The sequence below is a fragment of the Tinamus guttatus genome, unplaced genomic scaffold (genome assembly GCF_059628265.1).
Source record: "Tinamus guttatus ecotype Peru unplaced genomic scaffold, ASM5962826v1 Tinamus_guttatus_pri_ptg000226l, whole genome shotgun sequence".
NCBI lineage: Eukaryota > Metazoa > Chordata > Aves > Tinamiformes > Tinamidae > Tinamus > Tinamus guttatus.
Genome location: NW_028288760.1, coordinates 1,239,819 through 1,257,159, shown reverse-complemented (window position 1 = coordinate 1,257,159; position 17,341 = coordinate 1,239,819). Strand labels below are relative to the sequence as shown.

Below are 17,341 nucleotides of genomic sequence, written 5' to 3'. Positions count from 1 at the left end.
ACAGGTAATCCTCTAATCTCTCTGGAGCTCGAATCAGACAGCATTACTCTTTCGCTCAGTGCAACATCCACCCACATACACAAACTCACTCTCTCCCCACGAAAAGATAACGACTCCTGTGTACTGTTCTAGTACACAGGTCTTTCTGCCACCCTTTTAAGTACAAGGCAGTACTTAAAGAGCAGACACTACTGGGTCAAGTAGAGAGTACTGATATTCACTACCTGCTGTACGTAGTGTCCTTGCACGGAGCCCATACTAACAGCTGGTCCAGATGGCTTCCCACTTGGGCTGGCAGAGCTAGGCCTGGAAATCGAAGAGTCGACAACATTCATGGAGTAAATTCTACAATGGAATGAGAACCTTATTCACATGTGAAAGAAAAAAAAAAGAAAAAAAAAAAGAGACAGCAGAAAGCAGGTGTAGACACAGGGTGAGGACTAATGAGTTCCCCAGCCCAACATGCAACACATGGATTAGTTAGGAAAGAAAAAATAGAGCAGTGCAGACCTCAAAAGGCTCAGCAGCCTAAAAAGTTGGGCTATGCACACATTAGCATTAGCCCCTCTGACCTTCAGTTTGATAATACAATGCAGGTACTAAAGCTATTCAATAATCTCAAAACTTTTCCAACTTAACAGAAAGGAACAGGAAAGCGCACATTCCAATTCCAATTTGCCCTTAAGGCACAGAAAATAAGTAACCTTACACATTTCTCTCAGGAACAGAGAGGCAAGTCAGAGACACATTGCCACAACCAAAAACAAAACAATGACGATACACTTTCATACCAGTATTTAGACTATAATAAGCACACTCTGCACATGAAAATTCAAGTGGATCTTGTAGAGGCACGATGCATGCATCTTGTCACTGCAAGGCTAAGTTTTGTCAGTGTTTACCTGTATGCATGTGGTGACGGTACAGATGCTCCAGAGGACATACTCTGTTTACCATCGGAGAAGTGAAACCCTTTCATTTCCATTTGGGAGGACTATGGAGAAAAATTAGTGAGAACATATGATCTTTTACATCATCCATTACCTCATATAAACCTTCAAGTCAAATCTTTGCCCTTCTGCCCGTAATGCCCATTAAAAGCAGAAACACTTTTCAGGTGAAGAAAATGGGGCTAATAAGTGAAATGGTCTGTTTGCATTAAACCAAGCCAGCAGCACAAACAAATATAGAACCTGGAAGTTAATTGCTGTGTTCTCTCTCCTAGAATAGACAAACTTATGATAGGAATCCATCAAAGCAGACATGACATTAATACACCTACTCAAACGGACAAGCTTCACAACAGTGTGAAGAATCTGGGCAGTATTCCAATTGCGTCTGGAACTCACCGCCCCTCAAGCACTCTGGGGAAACCTGCATAAACATGTAATAAAACGGGAGACTCCAAACTGGATCAAGGCAGGATGTGGCTCCCTGGAAACAGAATGATGAGCAGCAGCAAAACCTTAAAGACTGCTGGCCTGCACTCTGGAGGCAAGAGGAAAAGGACCCTTCACTTAAACACTGATCCTTGGTTTTGATATTTAAGCATCCTCAACAAGCCCATCTGCCTGTTAACAGGCAGGATCAAAGAGTGAAACTTCAGTGCAAAGGGAGCGGTTAATGAATGCCAAGATGAGCATGCAGGAGATGATCCTTACCTCCCTGCTGGTTGCAAGAACAGAAGGCTGGGATCCAGGAGGGAGGATTCTTCGGGGAGCTCCTACAGACAAGTTCTGCCCCTGAGGAAGCTGGATGGACTGTGGTAGAAGCAGGGGCTGCTGGCCAGAGCCATAGCGGGGCAGAGGAAGCTGGGATCCAGGCACAGACATTGTTAACTGTGTGACAAGTACATAACAGTTACAAATTAATAGCAATGCTGGGTTTCACACCCTCTCTCCTAGTATCCTGAAAGTGTAGCTTTGCTAAAAGGAGCCTAAAAGCAGTGCACTAAGGCACAGAATAAACACAAGAGCACTGAAACAGGTTGCCCAGAGAGGCTGTGGAGTCCTCCTCTGGAGATGTTCAAAACCTGCCTGGACCTGATCCTGTGCCACATGCTCTAGGTGACCCTGTTTGTGCAGGGGGTTGGACTAGATGATCCCTAGAGGTCCCTTCCAACCTCAGTTAATCTGTGACTGTGTGATGGCTGTGAATGCCCCTGCACAAGGGGACACCTCGTAAGCTCTACTCACCTGCGTGAGCTGAGAATCCATCATCTGGGAGGCTCCCATACCAGCTGCCTGGTTTATCTGGCCTTCGTAAACCAGCGTCTGACTTCCATTCATTGGCTGATAGGGGGACCCAGACTGGGTTTTTACCACCTCCAAGGGCTGCATGCCTGGGAAGGCGGAATACGGAGGCTTGAGAGCGGTGCCTCCCGTCAGGACCATGGTGCTGGGCTGAGACAGACTGGGGTGCATATACACCTGAGACCTGGAGAAGAAAAAACAACACAAAACCACCCAAGTCAGTGTGCAGTAAACCTCTGGAGGCTGCACACACACACCCCTCCCCAAGCTGTGTCTGGCTTGCAGCTAGCAAGCTGTTCTCACACCGAGTATCTACTAAATGCATAGTTCAGCATAAGAGGCACTATCAGTTGCCATTTTTCTTGTAGGGTTTTATATTCTTTTATTTTCATTTTTAAGCTCTTATGATCATGTTCTTGCTTTTCCTGTGCCCAGATACTCTTGCTGTAATGATACTTGTGCTGATTTTTAATTTGAATCTTACTCATTTCTGCCATATTGCTGGCATTTGTTCTGTTCATGTCTTGTAGTTTATGTCCAATAAAAAGGAAGCTCCTTAAACTTCCTATGCAGGTACTCATCTCCGATCAAATTGCCTCTTAATCTTCTCCCTAGTAATAAGCCAAACACAGTAAGCTCTAAGCTCTGGGTTTCTCACTAAAAGTTTTCTTTCTACACCACAAGCCTTTGCTTTCCTATCTTTCCCCAAATCTGTCTCCCTCTTTGAGAGTGTAAACACTGTGACTGAATGCAGTTTTGCAAAGATGGTCTTTGCTACCGTCCTATGAAGAAGCATCCTACAAAGAGCCCCATGTGCTCTGACACCCTCACTCTCCTCCCAGGCAAAATTACTATGTGAAGAAACAGAATGTCAGCAAAAGGGGAAAATAATAAGAGTGGGGAGTGTCTGATCTATGTGCCTGCCCGCCTGGAAGATAAAGGCTCAGACCAGGAGGAACTGAACAACAGGAAGCCGTTACCTGAAGGGTTGTATGGAGCTGTAGATCTCCTGGGACTGGGAGACAGGCAGGCCACCCCTCAGCCCAAGCTGAGCTTGGGCTTGTAAGGATGTGTGGAGGGAAATGGGAATTTGCTGAGCAGCAGCAGCCTGTAGAAGAAAATAAGATCACTGAGAGGTACAGCAGACAAAAACTATCCCAGGCTGTTAAAAAACCCATCGTTTTCCTCAGTCTGCCATGACAATCACCTATCCTGCAGGGTAATTCCACTGCCACTGCCTCATTCCACAATACAGCAAAACATCAATAGGGGAAGCAACTGCACAGGCACTTGGGAGAGAGACTGATGCCTGCCAGAAGCATCGGAGGGACATCCGTAGGGACCAACGTGTTCCACACGCAGAACAGGCCGTTTACTGGCAATAATGATCCCGGCTCTCCTTTTCCTGCACTCTTATCCCTAAGTGATTCCTCCAAATGCTATCAAGTTTCAGTAGCCTATTTACTAAGGCCACTAAAACTGCCCATCAGTGTTGACAGGTTGGGAATTTTACAGAAAATCACTCTACCTCAGCCACACTTCTCAACATCTGCTTCAGCTAAACCAAAGACATCAGTGCAAAAGAAAAACACCATTCCCTCCCTTCGGCCCCTCTAGCCTGTGACACCCACTGGGAAGCAGCAAGGAATGTGAAGAGAGACACATCTAAGCTCCTTTGGGCTTTCAGGGAGATAAACGACTCTTTCCATTCCTTAAATGCCATCCTGATGGCTTGGTGAAAAAAACATTAGCCAGTTGCTCTTCTCCCTTACCTGTTGGTAGCTTTGCTGCTGAGGTATTGTCTGAGGGACCAGGCGGGGCTGACTTGCAAACACATGGCCATCCAGATACAGGGGTGGAATATGGTTACCTAAACATCAGAAAAGGCAGGTTACAATTCAAGGCAGAGCAGGGATACACACAAGATACCCAGCACAAAGACCTGAAGGCCAATCACGCCTATTTCCCACCTCTTGGGCACCAGCTCAGCAAGTCAATTGCACATTTAACAGCAATTCAGAAGAGCCAGTAAACTTCACAAGTCAAAATACAAATCAGAAGACCAATTACAGAAAGTTGTCATTACTTTTCAGTTCCTATGCCCTGGGGGAACATGCTTTGTCAAGGCTGCTACTGTGAGAGGCTAAATGCAAACTCGTTTCTCCACAGCAAAGTCCCAGGAGATAGGCAGTTTGGGAATTGGTGAGCTGTACTCCAAGCTGCTCCTGAGCCTGCAAACATGCACTGCTTTGCAGCTGGAAGGGAATCTAAGGGTAAAATTGTGCTCGGGATCTTCATATGAGAAATCAAAGAGCCACATCAACCCCAAGGGTGGGCACCAAGAAAGTGCGACGCCACTCCTGGGATTCTGTGCAGATCTGAAGCACAAAACACAAAGTGGAGGGAGAGCTAGAAAAATAATCTGGCTTGGAAATGATCTGTTTTCCAAGTGGCAATGAGGTAAGCAGCTACCCCAGTTACCCGCTTGTGGTCACTTCTGCCTAGTGTATTTTGCTCCGTTCACCAGCTGAGAGAAGGGCAACGCATGAGAGCTCCATCGGGATTTGAGAATCATGGATTCCAGGTACATTTCCTTTCTTTATCGCAAATGCCCTCCCTGATTACACCCATCTTAAGTTTGCCCTCCATAATTCGAGGACAGCAGCACTTTCCCAGCTCCCAGAATTATGCAAACGTTTAGCACTGTAAATAAGTTATTGTTATTATGAAGAAAGAGCAGAAAGTTCTGCTATATATAGAAAAACTTGTGACATACACGGAAGTCCCAAATAGCAAAATGGATAGAAGAACAGGTTTTAATGCTAGGAGTGCTGAAGTCTCTCAGCCATAGATTAATTCACTTCCCTTCTATTCTATTGAGTACACAGTGAAGGGTCAGCAGGATCTATTGAGACATCACAGAGACTGGCCACGGCACATGCATAGGTATGTCCAGAAATAAAACTTGAGGCTTATGCTGAGATTATACCAATGAAATTCAAGCAACAGTCTCCAAAGAGTGGAAGTGGTTGCATTTTGTCCTGCCTGAATTGTTAAGGATCTGTTAAACACCAACCAATCCATTACTACTTTACATGGAGGTTCTTCCCACCACGCTCTCATCTATGAGAATCCAAGGAGGATTCACAGGAAAGAGCAAATGCACCAACCAGACAATGCAAATACTGCTGCTGCAGTTTGCAGGTACCTGGAATAGATGCAGAAGGTGCTACGGATGCCACAGGCATAGGAGGCATAGAAACACCGCCAAAAGAGCTGTAGCTGACACCGTTGGAAGCTCCGACACTGGAAGGAGGCTGGATGCCTGAGCCTGCGCCTCCTGGAGAGTTCTGTTCTGGTAAACTAGGAGAGTTTTCCCAGGCCTTACGAGCAGACTCCATCTATGGAAATGAAGGGCAATAACTACAGACAGTTCAAATGGGGAGGAAAATACGGAGGCCTAGAGCTGCTCATTTGTCAACTGTCAGTTGAAAGCCAACCTGAGCTAGTCACAGCTGAAAGCTGGCATGTCTCAGGACACGAGGTTTAACATCAATTCCCAATGGGTAAGCATCCATCACAAAAAAAAACCACAATCACTTTTGGCAGTGGCTGAGGCTTCCCCATCCTGGAACTGTCAGGTACAGCAAAGCACCTGAGATAACTGACCTGTCAGCACAGCCAGCCACTGAAACAGTCTGTACAGCAGGAAATCCTGCTGCACTCATTCTACGCTTATCGTTCACATCCCTTTCCACCCATTTTGAATACAATATACTCCTAACTTTTACACAGTCTAATTAAAGATTCAGCAAGTGCCTAGTAAGTCCCTCTGGGAAGAATCTCTTCACCCTTGTTACTCTGGCCAAGCATTAAGCTCATATAACAGCTTACTTACCTTAAGAGTAAGGTCTGCGGTGGGGAAGGACATTGGGTTGAGGCCAATGCATCGCTGCAGGTGATGATCTCTTCTCAAAATGGGAATGGACTGCGTTAGCCCTGCCTGAAGGGAGATTGATAGGTGGTGATTGGTATGTTTTCCCCCTTCCATACTTGGTCTTTACATGAATTTCAGAGAATACTTGCACTTTCAAAGAGAAGGGTCACTTAAGACAAGCCTCCAGAAAATTGAAAAGCCCAACACATTTCAAAAGCTTTGTGAGCTTCTCACATCACTGTCCACAGCTAAGCTGCAAGCTGGGCTTTCAATGTGTTCAGTTTTTTAATATAATAACAAAACACCCAGAGGGCTGAAGCAAGCTAGAAACCTCTGTAAGGGCCAAGCTAACAGGTCACAGCCCTCTGGTTTGCTGTGGCAGGTGTGACTTTCTGAGAATGCTGGCAGCTTGGGCCTGAAATGCCAATATCTGCATCACATCCATTACCAGCATGCCCTCTGGCCCTTCATCTCAGAGGAGACTGGTGAATTCAGGAGAGCTGCTAAGTCTCTTGCTTTACACAGGTCACTGAATGATAATGGAGTCACTACCTGTATCACTTCTGAGTTAATGCTCATTTTATCAAGGTAACTCTGAGGAACAGATTTCCATTAAGGATTTAAGCCATGTGTGATGCCTGGGCATTATGTGTGAAGTGAACTGCAAGGAAAGATTTTTTCTTTGGAAATGTCTGGGACAAGGAGAGGTGCTGATAAACTAAGGCCAAGGAAAACAAAAGAAGAAAATCCCCCCTCAAAAAAACCCAACTTACATTACTGGCCAAGGCATCCTGCAGTTTGGTGACAGGGTTAGCTGCAGTGCCAGGGGCAGAACCAGGTGGCAAACTGAAGTCGGAGTCCTGAAAAAGTACAACACACCATTCAAATCCAAGTCTGAGGGCCATGTTCCAGCTTCTCATGGTTAATGACTCTAGCCCGAATCATGACACTAGAAACTAAAGATTGTACACTGGTCAGCCTTGCTGGAAGAGAACGAAAGATATTTCTCAGCACTCAGCAGCAGGCAACCCCCAGGGGCACAGACAGGCTTATGATGCTGTAATTTTGTCCTTTACTCTGTCACCACCCCGAGTGGTCCTTTGGACAGTATTTCCAAGACAATAAATAATAGGTATCTGCAAGACATCTCGAGTACCTGGTTTGTGTCAGTAATGAAATCTATAAGGCAAATCTACAGTGCACATGCCGGAAGCTTCCCCTGAATAATCCTGTCTCAAACTACCTTTCACATCTTGACAAGCTCAAATCACCAAGAAGATAAAATTAAATGCAATCCTCACTTTAGGATTTACTCCAAATTCAATGGGTGGCACAGGAAGTACAGAATCCACGTGAATTTCCACCCCATTAACAGGGGGAATATTCCCTTCCAGCCGTTCCGTTCCCTCCGAACCCTTTCTGTTTTTCAGGGAGCGTTCGTTGCCGATTGGTCCAGGCTTGTGTTCCTTGTTCTGTCCTGAGCCTTGATCTGAATCCTTAATAGGAAAGCAGAGAGGCTGAGACACAAAGACTGAATAACCCAATCTCTATCCTTAAAAATGCTATCAAGAACAACAGAACCACTTCATAAGATCTCTCACTATGTGCTCTGGCTTGGCTGCAAATCCAGATTACCTTTTTATCAGATTGCTTCTGAACTTGCTCCTTCTGGCAGTCGGGCTTTGGGTCCACCAGGCCAGCCCCATTCATCTCCTCTGGTTTGAGGGTGCCATATGGAGAACTGCGCTGAGAGGAGGTCGCGGAGGATTCCCGAGACTCCGCGCTCAAGTCAATGCCACTATCCCCCTGGCTGCCTTTAAAACCCTGCTATGCAAAGCACGAAATGTGTTAAAGCCCCAGACTCCGACCCAGCTCCACAAAGAAGGAAAAAGAACAGCAAGACCATGTCCCCTTTTTATCACTATCAGTTAACTGCAAAGGAGTTGGGCCTGACCTGCAGCACTCCTTGCCTGCTGCATTAGCTCTACACAACTCTGAGACAGCCTAACCATTGTGCCAACCCCACTGTGCCTTCAGAACAAGGGAAAATTGCCCCACATGGCAACTAGGCTGAGATTGCCAAACTCATTTCACTTGTGACCCAAACCAGATTTGAACTCCGGTCTCCAGAGGTGAAGCATTCAGAGACCTTCTCTGCCCCCTCCTCCCCATGTCAAGGCTACAGCTACACACTGTTCACAGGCATGAGGCACAAACACAACCTACAGGACACCACCATCCTGGGCTACACTCTGCTCCCAGTTAGGAGCATAATCCTGGAGTAGCTCTGCAAGGCGGTTACTCCAGATTTACACCCACATGTAAAAGCAAGCAGCATTTCGCCCTCTAAATTAGAACAGCATGAAGCTGAAATCAGAACTGCAGAGAGCCCGTTTAAAATTGCACAAGCAGAGCTGACAGAGTTGCTAAGCACAGCTGGAGCAATGAGAAGCATGAGCCACCTATGTAAATATTTTATACACAAGGTACCTGAATGGTGGATTAGGTGCCACTTACCTCAGTGGAACTAGATTCAGTACCATTAAAGGCATTTACAGGCTTACTCCAGGAATCACTGCCAGGGGACTGAACGGAAAGGGCTGGAAGAGAAGGGAGGACAGGGCTCAGATGCTCAAAACAGAATTGCGAGCACCTTGTACACCATGCATATTATTATTCACTCCCCAATTAAGGGCATAAAACAGGATATTTTCACCACCTCAGAAAGCTACTGTTTCCCCATGAGCTGAGAAACGATGCAGCATGGAGGAGACAAGGGAAAGAAAGGCAGGGTAGACAGCAAGTGGACATGAAGACAGTAGAGCAGACATAGAAAGAAGGGAGGCACCAACTATTCAGTGCTAGAGGGGAAAACAGAGTAAAGCAAAAAAAATGAAAGACAGCTAATCTAGACCTAGCAATGGGCCTAGAAGATGGCATTTAGGATCTTGATCTTAAAAAAAGGCAGGAAATAGATTAGGAAAGCTACACGATCAAAATAAGGAGGAAGAGGGTTGAACAGTCCTGTTTCCACCAGACACAACTCCAGATGTCTGCTAGCTCCCTTCCCATTTCCAGCATTAGATAAGGGAAGACCCTCCCCTTAAGCAGAGGCACTTCATCCTTCCTGAATGTGCCAAAGGATTCCCACCTATGTGAAATACTCCAGAGCAGACAGACCCAAACTTACCCGGGCTGTTGCTCTCCCAGATCTCTGTACCCAGGCTGTTTCCAGACACTGTTACATCATTTTGCTCCAAGCACATGCTGTTCTGCTTCTTGGCAAATCGAGGAGGAATGCGAGACTGAAGGACACGGGCCTTAGCTGGGGCCTGAGGGAGAAGAGGCAGAGGCCATAAGACCTGCAGCTAGACTGGGTCAGCATGACCTGCTCCTGGCAAGTTGAATGCCTGGATTTCTGAAGGCTGCTGTGAGAAAAGCCCTCAACTCCAGTTACAGAACTGTAGAGGGAATGAAGCCTGATGACCCCGGCTTGCCTTCCCCTTTTTGTTTCTTTTTTTTTTTTTTAAATGGACCTTGAGGCTATTGTGAAGTTCCCTCAATCTAATAGAAATGCAAAAAAAGCTGGTTTCAACAGCAGAAGATTGGGGGTGAAGGGAGGCAGAAAATGAAGCACAGCAAAATTAACACTGCATCAGATTTGCTTCTGTGTAATTTCTTCCCTCCACTCCAGGTAAAGTAAGACTAAGTCACAATTTCACAATATAGAGAGCAAGCTATTTCACAAAGCCAAAAACTGAAAAGTGTAATCTTAAAGATACTGGGCAGCCAGGTTTTCATAACTTTCCATAGACAACTCAACTTGATCACCATGAGCCTTTCTTGTCAGGAAGCATTTCCCAGGGATGCTTTTCCTCTGTGCTTACTCTTCCATGTCTCATTATAGCTCCTTTTATACCAAAGTATTTTTATTCCTCCAGAATTCAATCTTCTAGTATCTGCACACAAGTATCCCTTCCTAAACATGCTCTCCTAAACATTCCCATTCCTCACCTGAGCAGCTTGTTCTTTCTTCCTTCGTTCCTCTTCCAGCAAACGACGCTGCTTTTTAGTGAGAACCTCAATGAAGCCTTCACCTGCCATGGAGCCCACTTCACTCTCTTCAGCCGTGCTCGAACCCCGATTATCCATGATGGCACCTGAACAAAGTATATACAGGAAAAAGAATATGAATCTGTATATGCACATAAGGCTTTAAATTAATACTGTTATAAAACATGTATTCCCAATAGGACTCATGCTACAGACATTCAGACAGCATCGCAGCAGCTGAGCTGTGAAAGCCTCCAGGGTCTTGCTCTGTGCTGAGCACATGCTCCTTCTGGGAGAGCTTGGGAGCAAAAGCCATGTGGCAGCTCAGGCAACCTCAGGTGTGTTACCAGAGGAAACAATTATTAAAACCTTTGCAAAGACCAGCAAGGACAAATTAGACATAGACACATTTGAAAACATCCCTATCACCTTTGAACGTAAAACTCCAGGTCTACAAATAGCGAAACGGAGTCAGGGCCTAATGCAAAGAAGATGGTTTCAGAGGTACTTTTTTCTTGCCTCCCAGCCATGAGCTCAGACTACATTTCTCTGTTTGGATGTTCTTTGAAGTTGTTTTCCACTACTTAAGGTATTTTGCATTTAACATCTTAGACAGAAACATAGAATAACCTCATTTCACTCTAACATCTTTTTTTTTTTTTGAACAGAAGAAATACTAGAGAGACTGCTTTGTCAGATGCAGCTCAAAGCTTGGCTTTGAAATTTTAAGCTGCCTTTGACTTCCATGGTATTTTCTCTACTTAGCTGCAACAGAATTCTCATGTTTGTATAAGTAATAGAAAATAATCTAATTTGATATTTAAAGTTAAGCTGGATTGAATCAGCCTGGCTCAAAGTGAGCCACAACATGTTGTCCCTTGAAGGAAACAAACGAAATGAGACACTCACTTCCATAATTCAGTTCGAACTGTGACAAGGTTTCTCCCTTTTCGCTTGCTCTCTGGGCAGTGGATTTGGGTTCCTTCTCCGACTTTTTACCTGCCCCTTCAGCAGTCTCCGTGTTTGCGTGGGAGGCCCTATCTAGACTGTAAATGGAGTGGCTGCTCCCACCATTGGTGCTGCTGAGGCCCCCTCCTTCTTCTGGAGATCTGCAAGGGAAGAGAAAGGAATTGGATTTGTTGCTATAAGATGAGTAGTAGTAGCAAAGGGAAAACAAAGGGGTTATATCCTCTGTGACAGTTTTCTAGTCGCACCTCTTCCTTCCCCAGCTTCTATTCAACTGAAGCAGACATTAATTCTGAGCACTCGGACCACTGCTAGGATGTTTCGGTGGAAGCAGAATGGGAATGGAACAATACCTGGAGTCATAAGCCAAACAACATGCAGCCCCATCACAAAGCTAATACCCTAGATTCTCCCCACTGGGAAGGCCCAGTGCTTTCCTATCTGTCTTCTACGCTGCTACAACGCTGCTTTCATAGCTCCCCTGCTCCTCTTTACAAGGAGCACGCAGGCCCATGCATGTACCAGGTGAGGGGAAGGGAGATGGAGAGAGCCTGAAAAACACTGAGCCAAAAACTTTTTTCCCCCATTTGATCATCATCCCCCAGGTTCAACCCACAAGGAGGCACAACAGAAGCCCCGTTCCCACGCTTTGCCTTTCCCCTGGATGCATCTTTCCAGGCAGGAGGAGCAGTTCAGAATGGAGATCTGCCTTGTCAGGAAACTAAGCCTTAGTTCAGAGGCAGCAAATGCCATATGTACATCGTGTCATTAACAGGCATAAGCCTGGACTGCCAGCATGGAAGCAAAGGCATCAGGAAACCCTTCACCACCACCAGGCTGGTAAACAAGGCTGGAGATCACCTGCACTAGGCAGGAGGCAGCACAGCCAATAGCCCCCACCACAATCTAACCCACCACCTCCACTCCCCCACATTGCATGCTAGATCAGAGACGCATGTACATCAGGATGCAGCTTTACCTCTTGCTTTTCATGAGTGTCCCATTCTGCTGGCTCTCGTATCGGGAAGCTGCTCCCACACCAGTCCTGACAGACTGCTCCACAAAGCCCGTGGGCTCGGCCTTGCGGCTCTGCCTGTCCACAAGTGGCCTTTGGCTTGAAAAGCTTCTCTTTGCCAACTCCCTCTTCTCTCCCAAGCTGCCGCTGCCGAGGCCACCCTCTAGCTGCCCTTCACTCTCAGAAACTCCATCCTTCCTCTCCCGCCGCTCGCTGAAATCGCTGCTTTCGGAGGCTGTCTCCCACTCCTCGTTGGCATGGTCCGATGAGTTCTGGTAGGACAGCTCAGGAGACCGTCTGCCCGAAATGCTGCTCTTCTCCGCAGTGGTCAGGTTGGGTCTCCCCGGCCACTGGCTGGGCAGCAGGTTGGGGCCTCCTTCCTCGGGGTTCCACTGGCCAACAGATTCTCTCTCTTGCCTGAGGCGCCTGAAGCGCGGGGGCTTGTCCTGCCGCGGGGGACGCCGCCTCCTGAACGGTCTGTTCTCTATGTTCTCCTGATCTGCTGAGTAATCCTCCTGGAAAAAGTGCCGTTTGTCATCGAGATGACTGTCCTCAAAAACCCGGCTTGAAAAGGAATCCGAGTGTTTGTAAGAATCCTGGATGTAGTCCCTGTCGGACTGCTGCCTGCTCCCAAAAGTGTCCGATGGAGACGTGCGGCCGTACTCCTGCCACCCCGCTCCCCCACTCCTGCCTTGCCACTGAGTGGGCTCCTTACCCATGAAACCCCTTCGCCCATAGCTAGAGTTGCTCAGTCTTGGTGGCAATGATCTCCCAAAAGCTCTTGGGGCCCTCATTTTAGGGTCAAGGCTAGTATGATCATCTGAATAGATTTTGTTGGACCTCCACGACTCTTTGATGTCTCCCTTTTTTAGATCACTCTCCTCCCTGTCCAGCACGGAGCCTTCATTGCTGTTTTCTGAGCCTCTCTGCCGGCGACGCTTGGGGAGCTCCTCGTATTCTGACCCTTCGCTGTGCGTCTCGCTTGCTATCCGGCGCCTGGGCTTGCCTCTGGGGAAGTCCTCTGGCTGGTTGAACTCCCGAAGCCCTCGCCCTCGGCTGCTCCGCTGGTTGGTATAGACTCCTCTCGTGCTCACAACAGTGCCGCGGCCCCTGAAGGTGAACTCTCTGAAGCCTCTTCCTCGCCCACGGCCTTGACCTCTGCCACCAAAGGCCTGCTCCTCATCGATAAAGATCCAGTTGTTTCTTTTTGTGGGAGGGAGATCATTTGACTCTCTGGACAGCTTGCTCTCCCAAGTTCTTTCCTGTTTCTCTTCCTCCTCCTCTTCCTCTTCTTCCTCCTGGGATTTCTCAGCCTCTCGGGCAAGGCTGGCCTGGGAAGAACCTTTGTCATCCAGTAGGTAGCGCGTGGAGTTCAGTAAGGCTGCAGAATTGTCTGACTCATTTTCCACCTTATGAACAGGCACCTTTTCCTTTGGTGGACGTGAGGGATCGTCTCCCTCCAGCTTAACCTTCTCCATCTCCTTCTCCTTCTCCTCTACCTTGAGGGCTTTCAGGACTGGTTTTTTAATCGGGCCTGATCGCCGTGTCCTCCCTATCTGCTCCTGATGCTGACCACTGGTGTTCCGATTCTCCGGAGCCCATTCTGTTGTCTCTCCAGCAGGCTGCTTGGTGTTTGTTCCTTCTTTCTTCCACGGGTCAGCACTGAATGACTGCTCATCCCTGGGCACTTCTTCAGCAACCTCTGCCGCAGTCTCGGAGGGTTTCTGATGGTGGCCAATGTCCCAGTTGTTATATTCAGGCTTCTTCTCTGCCTGGATAAAGTCAGGCTCCAGGGGCGAACACCTTAAGTTTGCATGGCGGTTGCTAGAAGGACATGTTTCCTGCACATTTTCCTGATGCTGAAACAAAAGGTCTTGGCCTATCCTCTGAGAAGACAGGCAGCTGTCGAAGTCTGCTTGGGCCTTCTTGTCAAAAGCATTTAAGTACTCCTCTCCTCTTTCCTCAAAGAGATCTCGCTGTGTGCTCAGGCCCTCTGGCCTGCCAGGAGAGGCAGAGTAGGAACTCTCATTCCTGAGAAATAACAAAACAAACAAAATAAAGTCAAAAAGTGGAAAGCAGAATATGTGTCCAAGAGCCCAGGCTGGGTACAAGAGGTGGAAACAAATAAATAAAGCACGTTTTGTTCTCAATCATGAGACAATGAGTCTATAAATACCTGACTGTTTGGCAGATCTGCTGTGGCCCCCCCGCTGACCCACCTGATTTCTCAAGTCAATAGGTGACAAAGAAAGTCGTTCCCGTGAAGGGCAACAAACCGTAAGAAATAAATGGAGACTGAACCTCCAGCATACATGGAGAGCTGGATTTAGAAAGTCCCCAAGAATTAAAAGTCTTAAGCTAGAAATCTTGAAATTTTTTTACTCTCCATTTTCAATGGAGTCTGACTGGGTAGATGCTAACTACCTGCTTCTACTGAACCAGCAGCCCTACAGGGCTGGTCAATCTGTGCCAGCATCAGAAAGAAAAGCTCAGGCTTTCTGTAAGCACCTCCACCACGTAAACATACAGCAGCGTAAGGATGTTGTCATATCAGTATCCTTGCCTGTTCAGAGGAGTCTTTTGGGTCAATCCTTAATCTACTCTTAGTAAGAGATAAGAACCCATCACTGCATAGCTTCCCATCAGAGCATGTGTGTGAGGACAGGAGAGTTTTGCACTCACCTGGCATGCAGCCCCTCCAGGGTTATGTTCTCAGCCTGTTTTTGATGTGACAGGGAGTACCCTTTGCTCTGCAGAGATGTGTAGCTTTCCTGGCCCCACACTGGCACAGGGTCCATGGGAGCAACTTTTCTTTCCGCCTGCCCTGCCTGACAGTTCTGATCTTCAGACCGACAGCTGCTCCCACCGATGGAGTCCTGCTGAATCATGGGCTTCATAATTCCTGATCATAAGAGAGTTCATGCCATTAATGCTAGAATCTCATTGCCAAGAAGAATTAACAATCTACAGTTAGCTGGACTGCCCTTCCTTCCAGGATAGCGGGTGACTGCAGCCATAGAAACCTTTCTAGAGAGAGAAGCTTGGGAAATACACACCTGGGAAATACACATGGAATGATATAGAAGGTGAAGCAGCTTTCAGAGCACACACCATTACTGGCTTGGAAGCAAGCAGGTGCAGGAAAACTAACCACAAACTCCAGGGGATTATTTATATCACATCTCTGAAGATCAGTAACAAGGTAAGGAAGCACTAGGACCCACAGACCTCAGAGACTAAAGGTTTTCTTTATCACACTTCTTGAAGGTGGTCTACTGAGATTTCACAAGACTACACTAAATCCCACCATGATCCTTCTCCTCTAAGGGAATATCTGCCTTTACACCTCCGGAATTACTGTAGAAGAAAATCCCCCATGGCACTGCAGGGGATGGGCAGACAGGTGTCCCCCCTCTCAAGACACTTCTGTTCCTTCACTAGCCCATATCACATGGATTAACTCCTTGTAATCCCACCAGAATATCAATCACAACCAGCCCGGATGAGAAGGCTCGGGAAAGGAAAGGTGACTGAAGCACAGCAAGGTAGAACCGTGTTCATCATCTCAATGGCCCAAATCCCCACCTTCTCACAGCCATTCCTGGTCAGAAACAATAATAGAGAGACCAATCCTCAGGGTTTTCAGCCCTGGGCACTTGCAGACCTTTCCATGTCCTCACATGCTTTTTGCATTCTACAGTCTAGAAGACCAATTTCCAAAGTCTTGGGTTGCCTTTCAGATATTGGAGCAAGTCAGCAGCCATGATATGGGGAAACACTGAAAACCCCTCACCTGAAGGGTGAAGGGCAGAAGGGTAGAAATCCACAGGGGTGCGACCCTGGGCCATGCGAGGGTCCATGTACGAGGGCATCATCATCCAGCGGGGATCGAAGCCAAGCATCTGGGGGTGCGCCGGGTAGAACGTCCGCTGCGGATGGGAGTGGGATGGGGGAGGATAGACTTGCTGCTGCTGCCAGTGCTGCATCTTATACAGCTGCTCCTGCAGGAAAGAAGGAGAAGCCACTTGACACAAACTGCCACAGTGCCAGGTACCACGCTTGCAAATTGGCCAGCAAAAGAAAAACACGGTTAATGTGCTATAGGCTGAAAAACAAGTAAGAGCGAGGAGCAGGGGCATTCACTACCAACTGGGAATGCAGCAGTTGTTATTTTTTAAATACCAGGACATGGTAAATGCAACCAGGATGTCACACCATTGTGCAAACTACATGGCTGAACACAAGGATCAGCTTCAAGATGGGAAGCCCTATTTTCTCCACACTCCAGTGAGATACAGGACTGTTTTGTGTCGAAGTCAGTTTATTAATTGGAACTAAACACTTGGGAGAAAATGCAATTATAATATGTGCACATTTGTTAGTTCTACTCATGTAAGACAGACACATTAGATAAAAACATCCTAAATTTAGTCAAGAAAACAGTATTTTACACTATTTCCTGTGCCTCCTCCAGAGACCAGGAACAACCCAAGGGTGTCGAGGCCATCTCTCAAATGGCCAGTTTATTTTCCTTTAGAAGGGGACTCTCATGCATACTAATCTGAGCTGATACTTAACCTTTGCCAAAGGTCCAAGAAGAACCTATGTATGAAAGAAGTTTTATGTACTGGATAAAGCTTTCAGAAGGTAAACAGATCTAATCAACACGATACACATCAACTTACGTGTCCAGTTTGCCTCCATTCTTTTCTTACTAAGCTTACAGCAGTGTCAGATACTATAACTGTTTATAAACAAGCCAATTCCCTACCGCAAAGCAAGAAACAAAGCCTTAAATCTGAACTTGACACATCATTATAGCAAGAGAGAAATTCATCAGATAAATGAAAAGATCATATCTGCGTTATCTTGTGCTCTATGATGGAGAAAACATTTTATTCACTCCACCATTTTTTATTTTGTTCTTTTAATGGAACTATTGCCACCAAAGTAGCAAGGCGAACCCACCAAAATACAAATTACCTCCTACATACTAATGACATAAGTAAGAGAAAATAAAGAGAAAATTTCATGTTCTTCCAGTAGCAATGACCTGAGGTATTACTAACATGAGAGTAAAAATGTCCAATTATTTTTAGTTTCTGAGCATCTCTTTTA

The 17,341-nt window shown here is 46.7% G+C and overlaps 1 protein-coding gene and 1 non-coding gene across 7 annotated transcripts in view; both read right to left on the bottom strand.

Moving 5' to 3' along the window:
- The window catches only part of PRRC2B (proline rich coiled-coil 2B), a 45,178-nt gene that overhangs the window by 4,318 nt on the left and 23,519 nt on the right, over positions 1–17,341 (bottom strand). For 2 of the 6 annotated variants that reach the window (XM_088525284.1, XM_088525285.1), the window contains exons 14-31: positions 16,017–16,224; positions 14,906–15,125; positions 12,188–14,254; positions 11,152–11,351; positions 10,204–10,349; positions 9,380–9,521; positions 8,707–8,789; positions 7,825–8,016; positions 7,491–7,685; positions 6,963–7,049; positions 6,151–6,255; positions 5,461–5,653; positions 4,025–4,122; positions 3,233–3,360; positions 2,196–2,436; positions 1,662–1,838; positions 903–994; positions 225–345 (exon numbers count right to left, since the gene is read on the bottom strand). In XM_088525284.1, the coding sequence (XP_088381410.1) occupies positions 225–345; positions 903–994; positions 1,662–1,838; positions 2,196–2,436; positions 3,233–3,360; positions 4,025–4,122; positions 5,461–5,653; positions 6,151–6,255; positions 6,963–7,049; positions 7,491–7,685; positions 7,825–8,016; positions 8,707–8,789; positions 9,380–9,521; positions 10,204–10,349; positions 11,152–11,351; positions 12,188–14,254; positions 14,906–15,125; positions 16,017–16,224 (4,695 nt within the window). The remainder of the gene's footprint in view (positions 1–224; positions 346–902; positions 995–1,661; positions 1,839–2,195; positions 2,437–3,232; positions 3,361–4,024; positions 4,123–5,460; positions 5,654–6,150; positions 6,256–6,962; positions 7,050–7,490; positions 7,686–7,824; positions 8,017–8,706; positions 8,790–9,379; positions 9,522–10,203; positions 10,350–11,151; positions 11,352–12,187; positions 14,255–14,905; positions 15,126–16,016; positions 16,225–17,341) is intronic. The other 4 variants (XM_088525287.1, XM_088525286.1, XM_088525288.1 and 1 more) reach the window with 4 other exon arrangements.
- Positions 5,090–5,177, bottom strand: LOC148594586 (small nucleolar RNA SNORD62). The gene has a single exon (XR_015913416.1). It is a non-coding gene; the product is annotated as a small nucleolar RNA SNORD62 (small nucleolar RNA).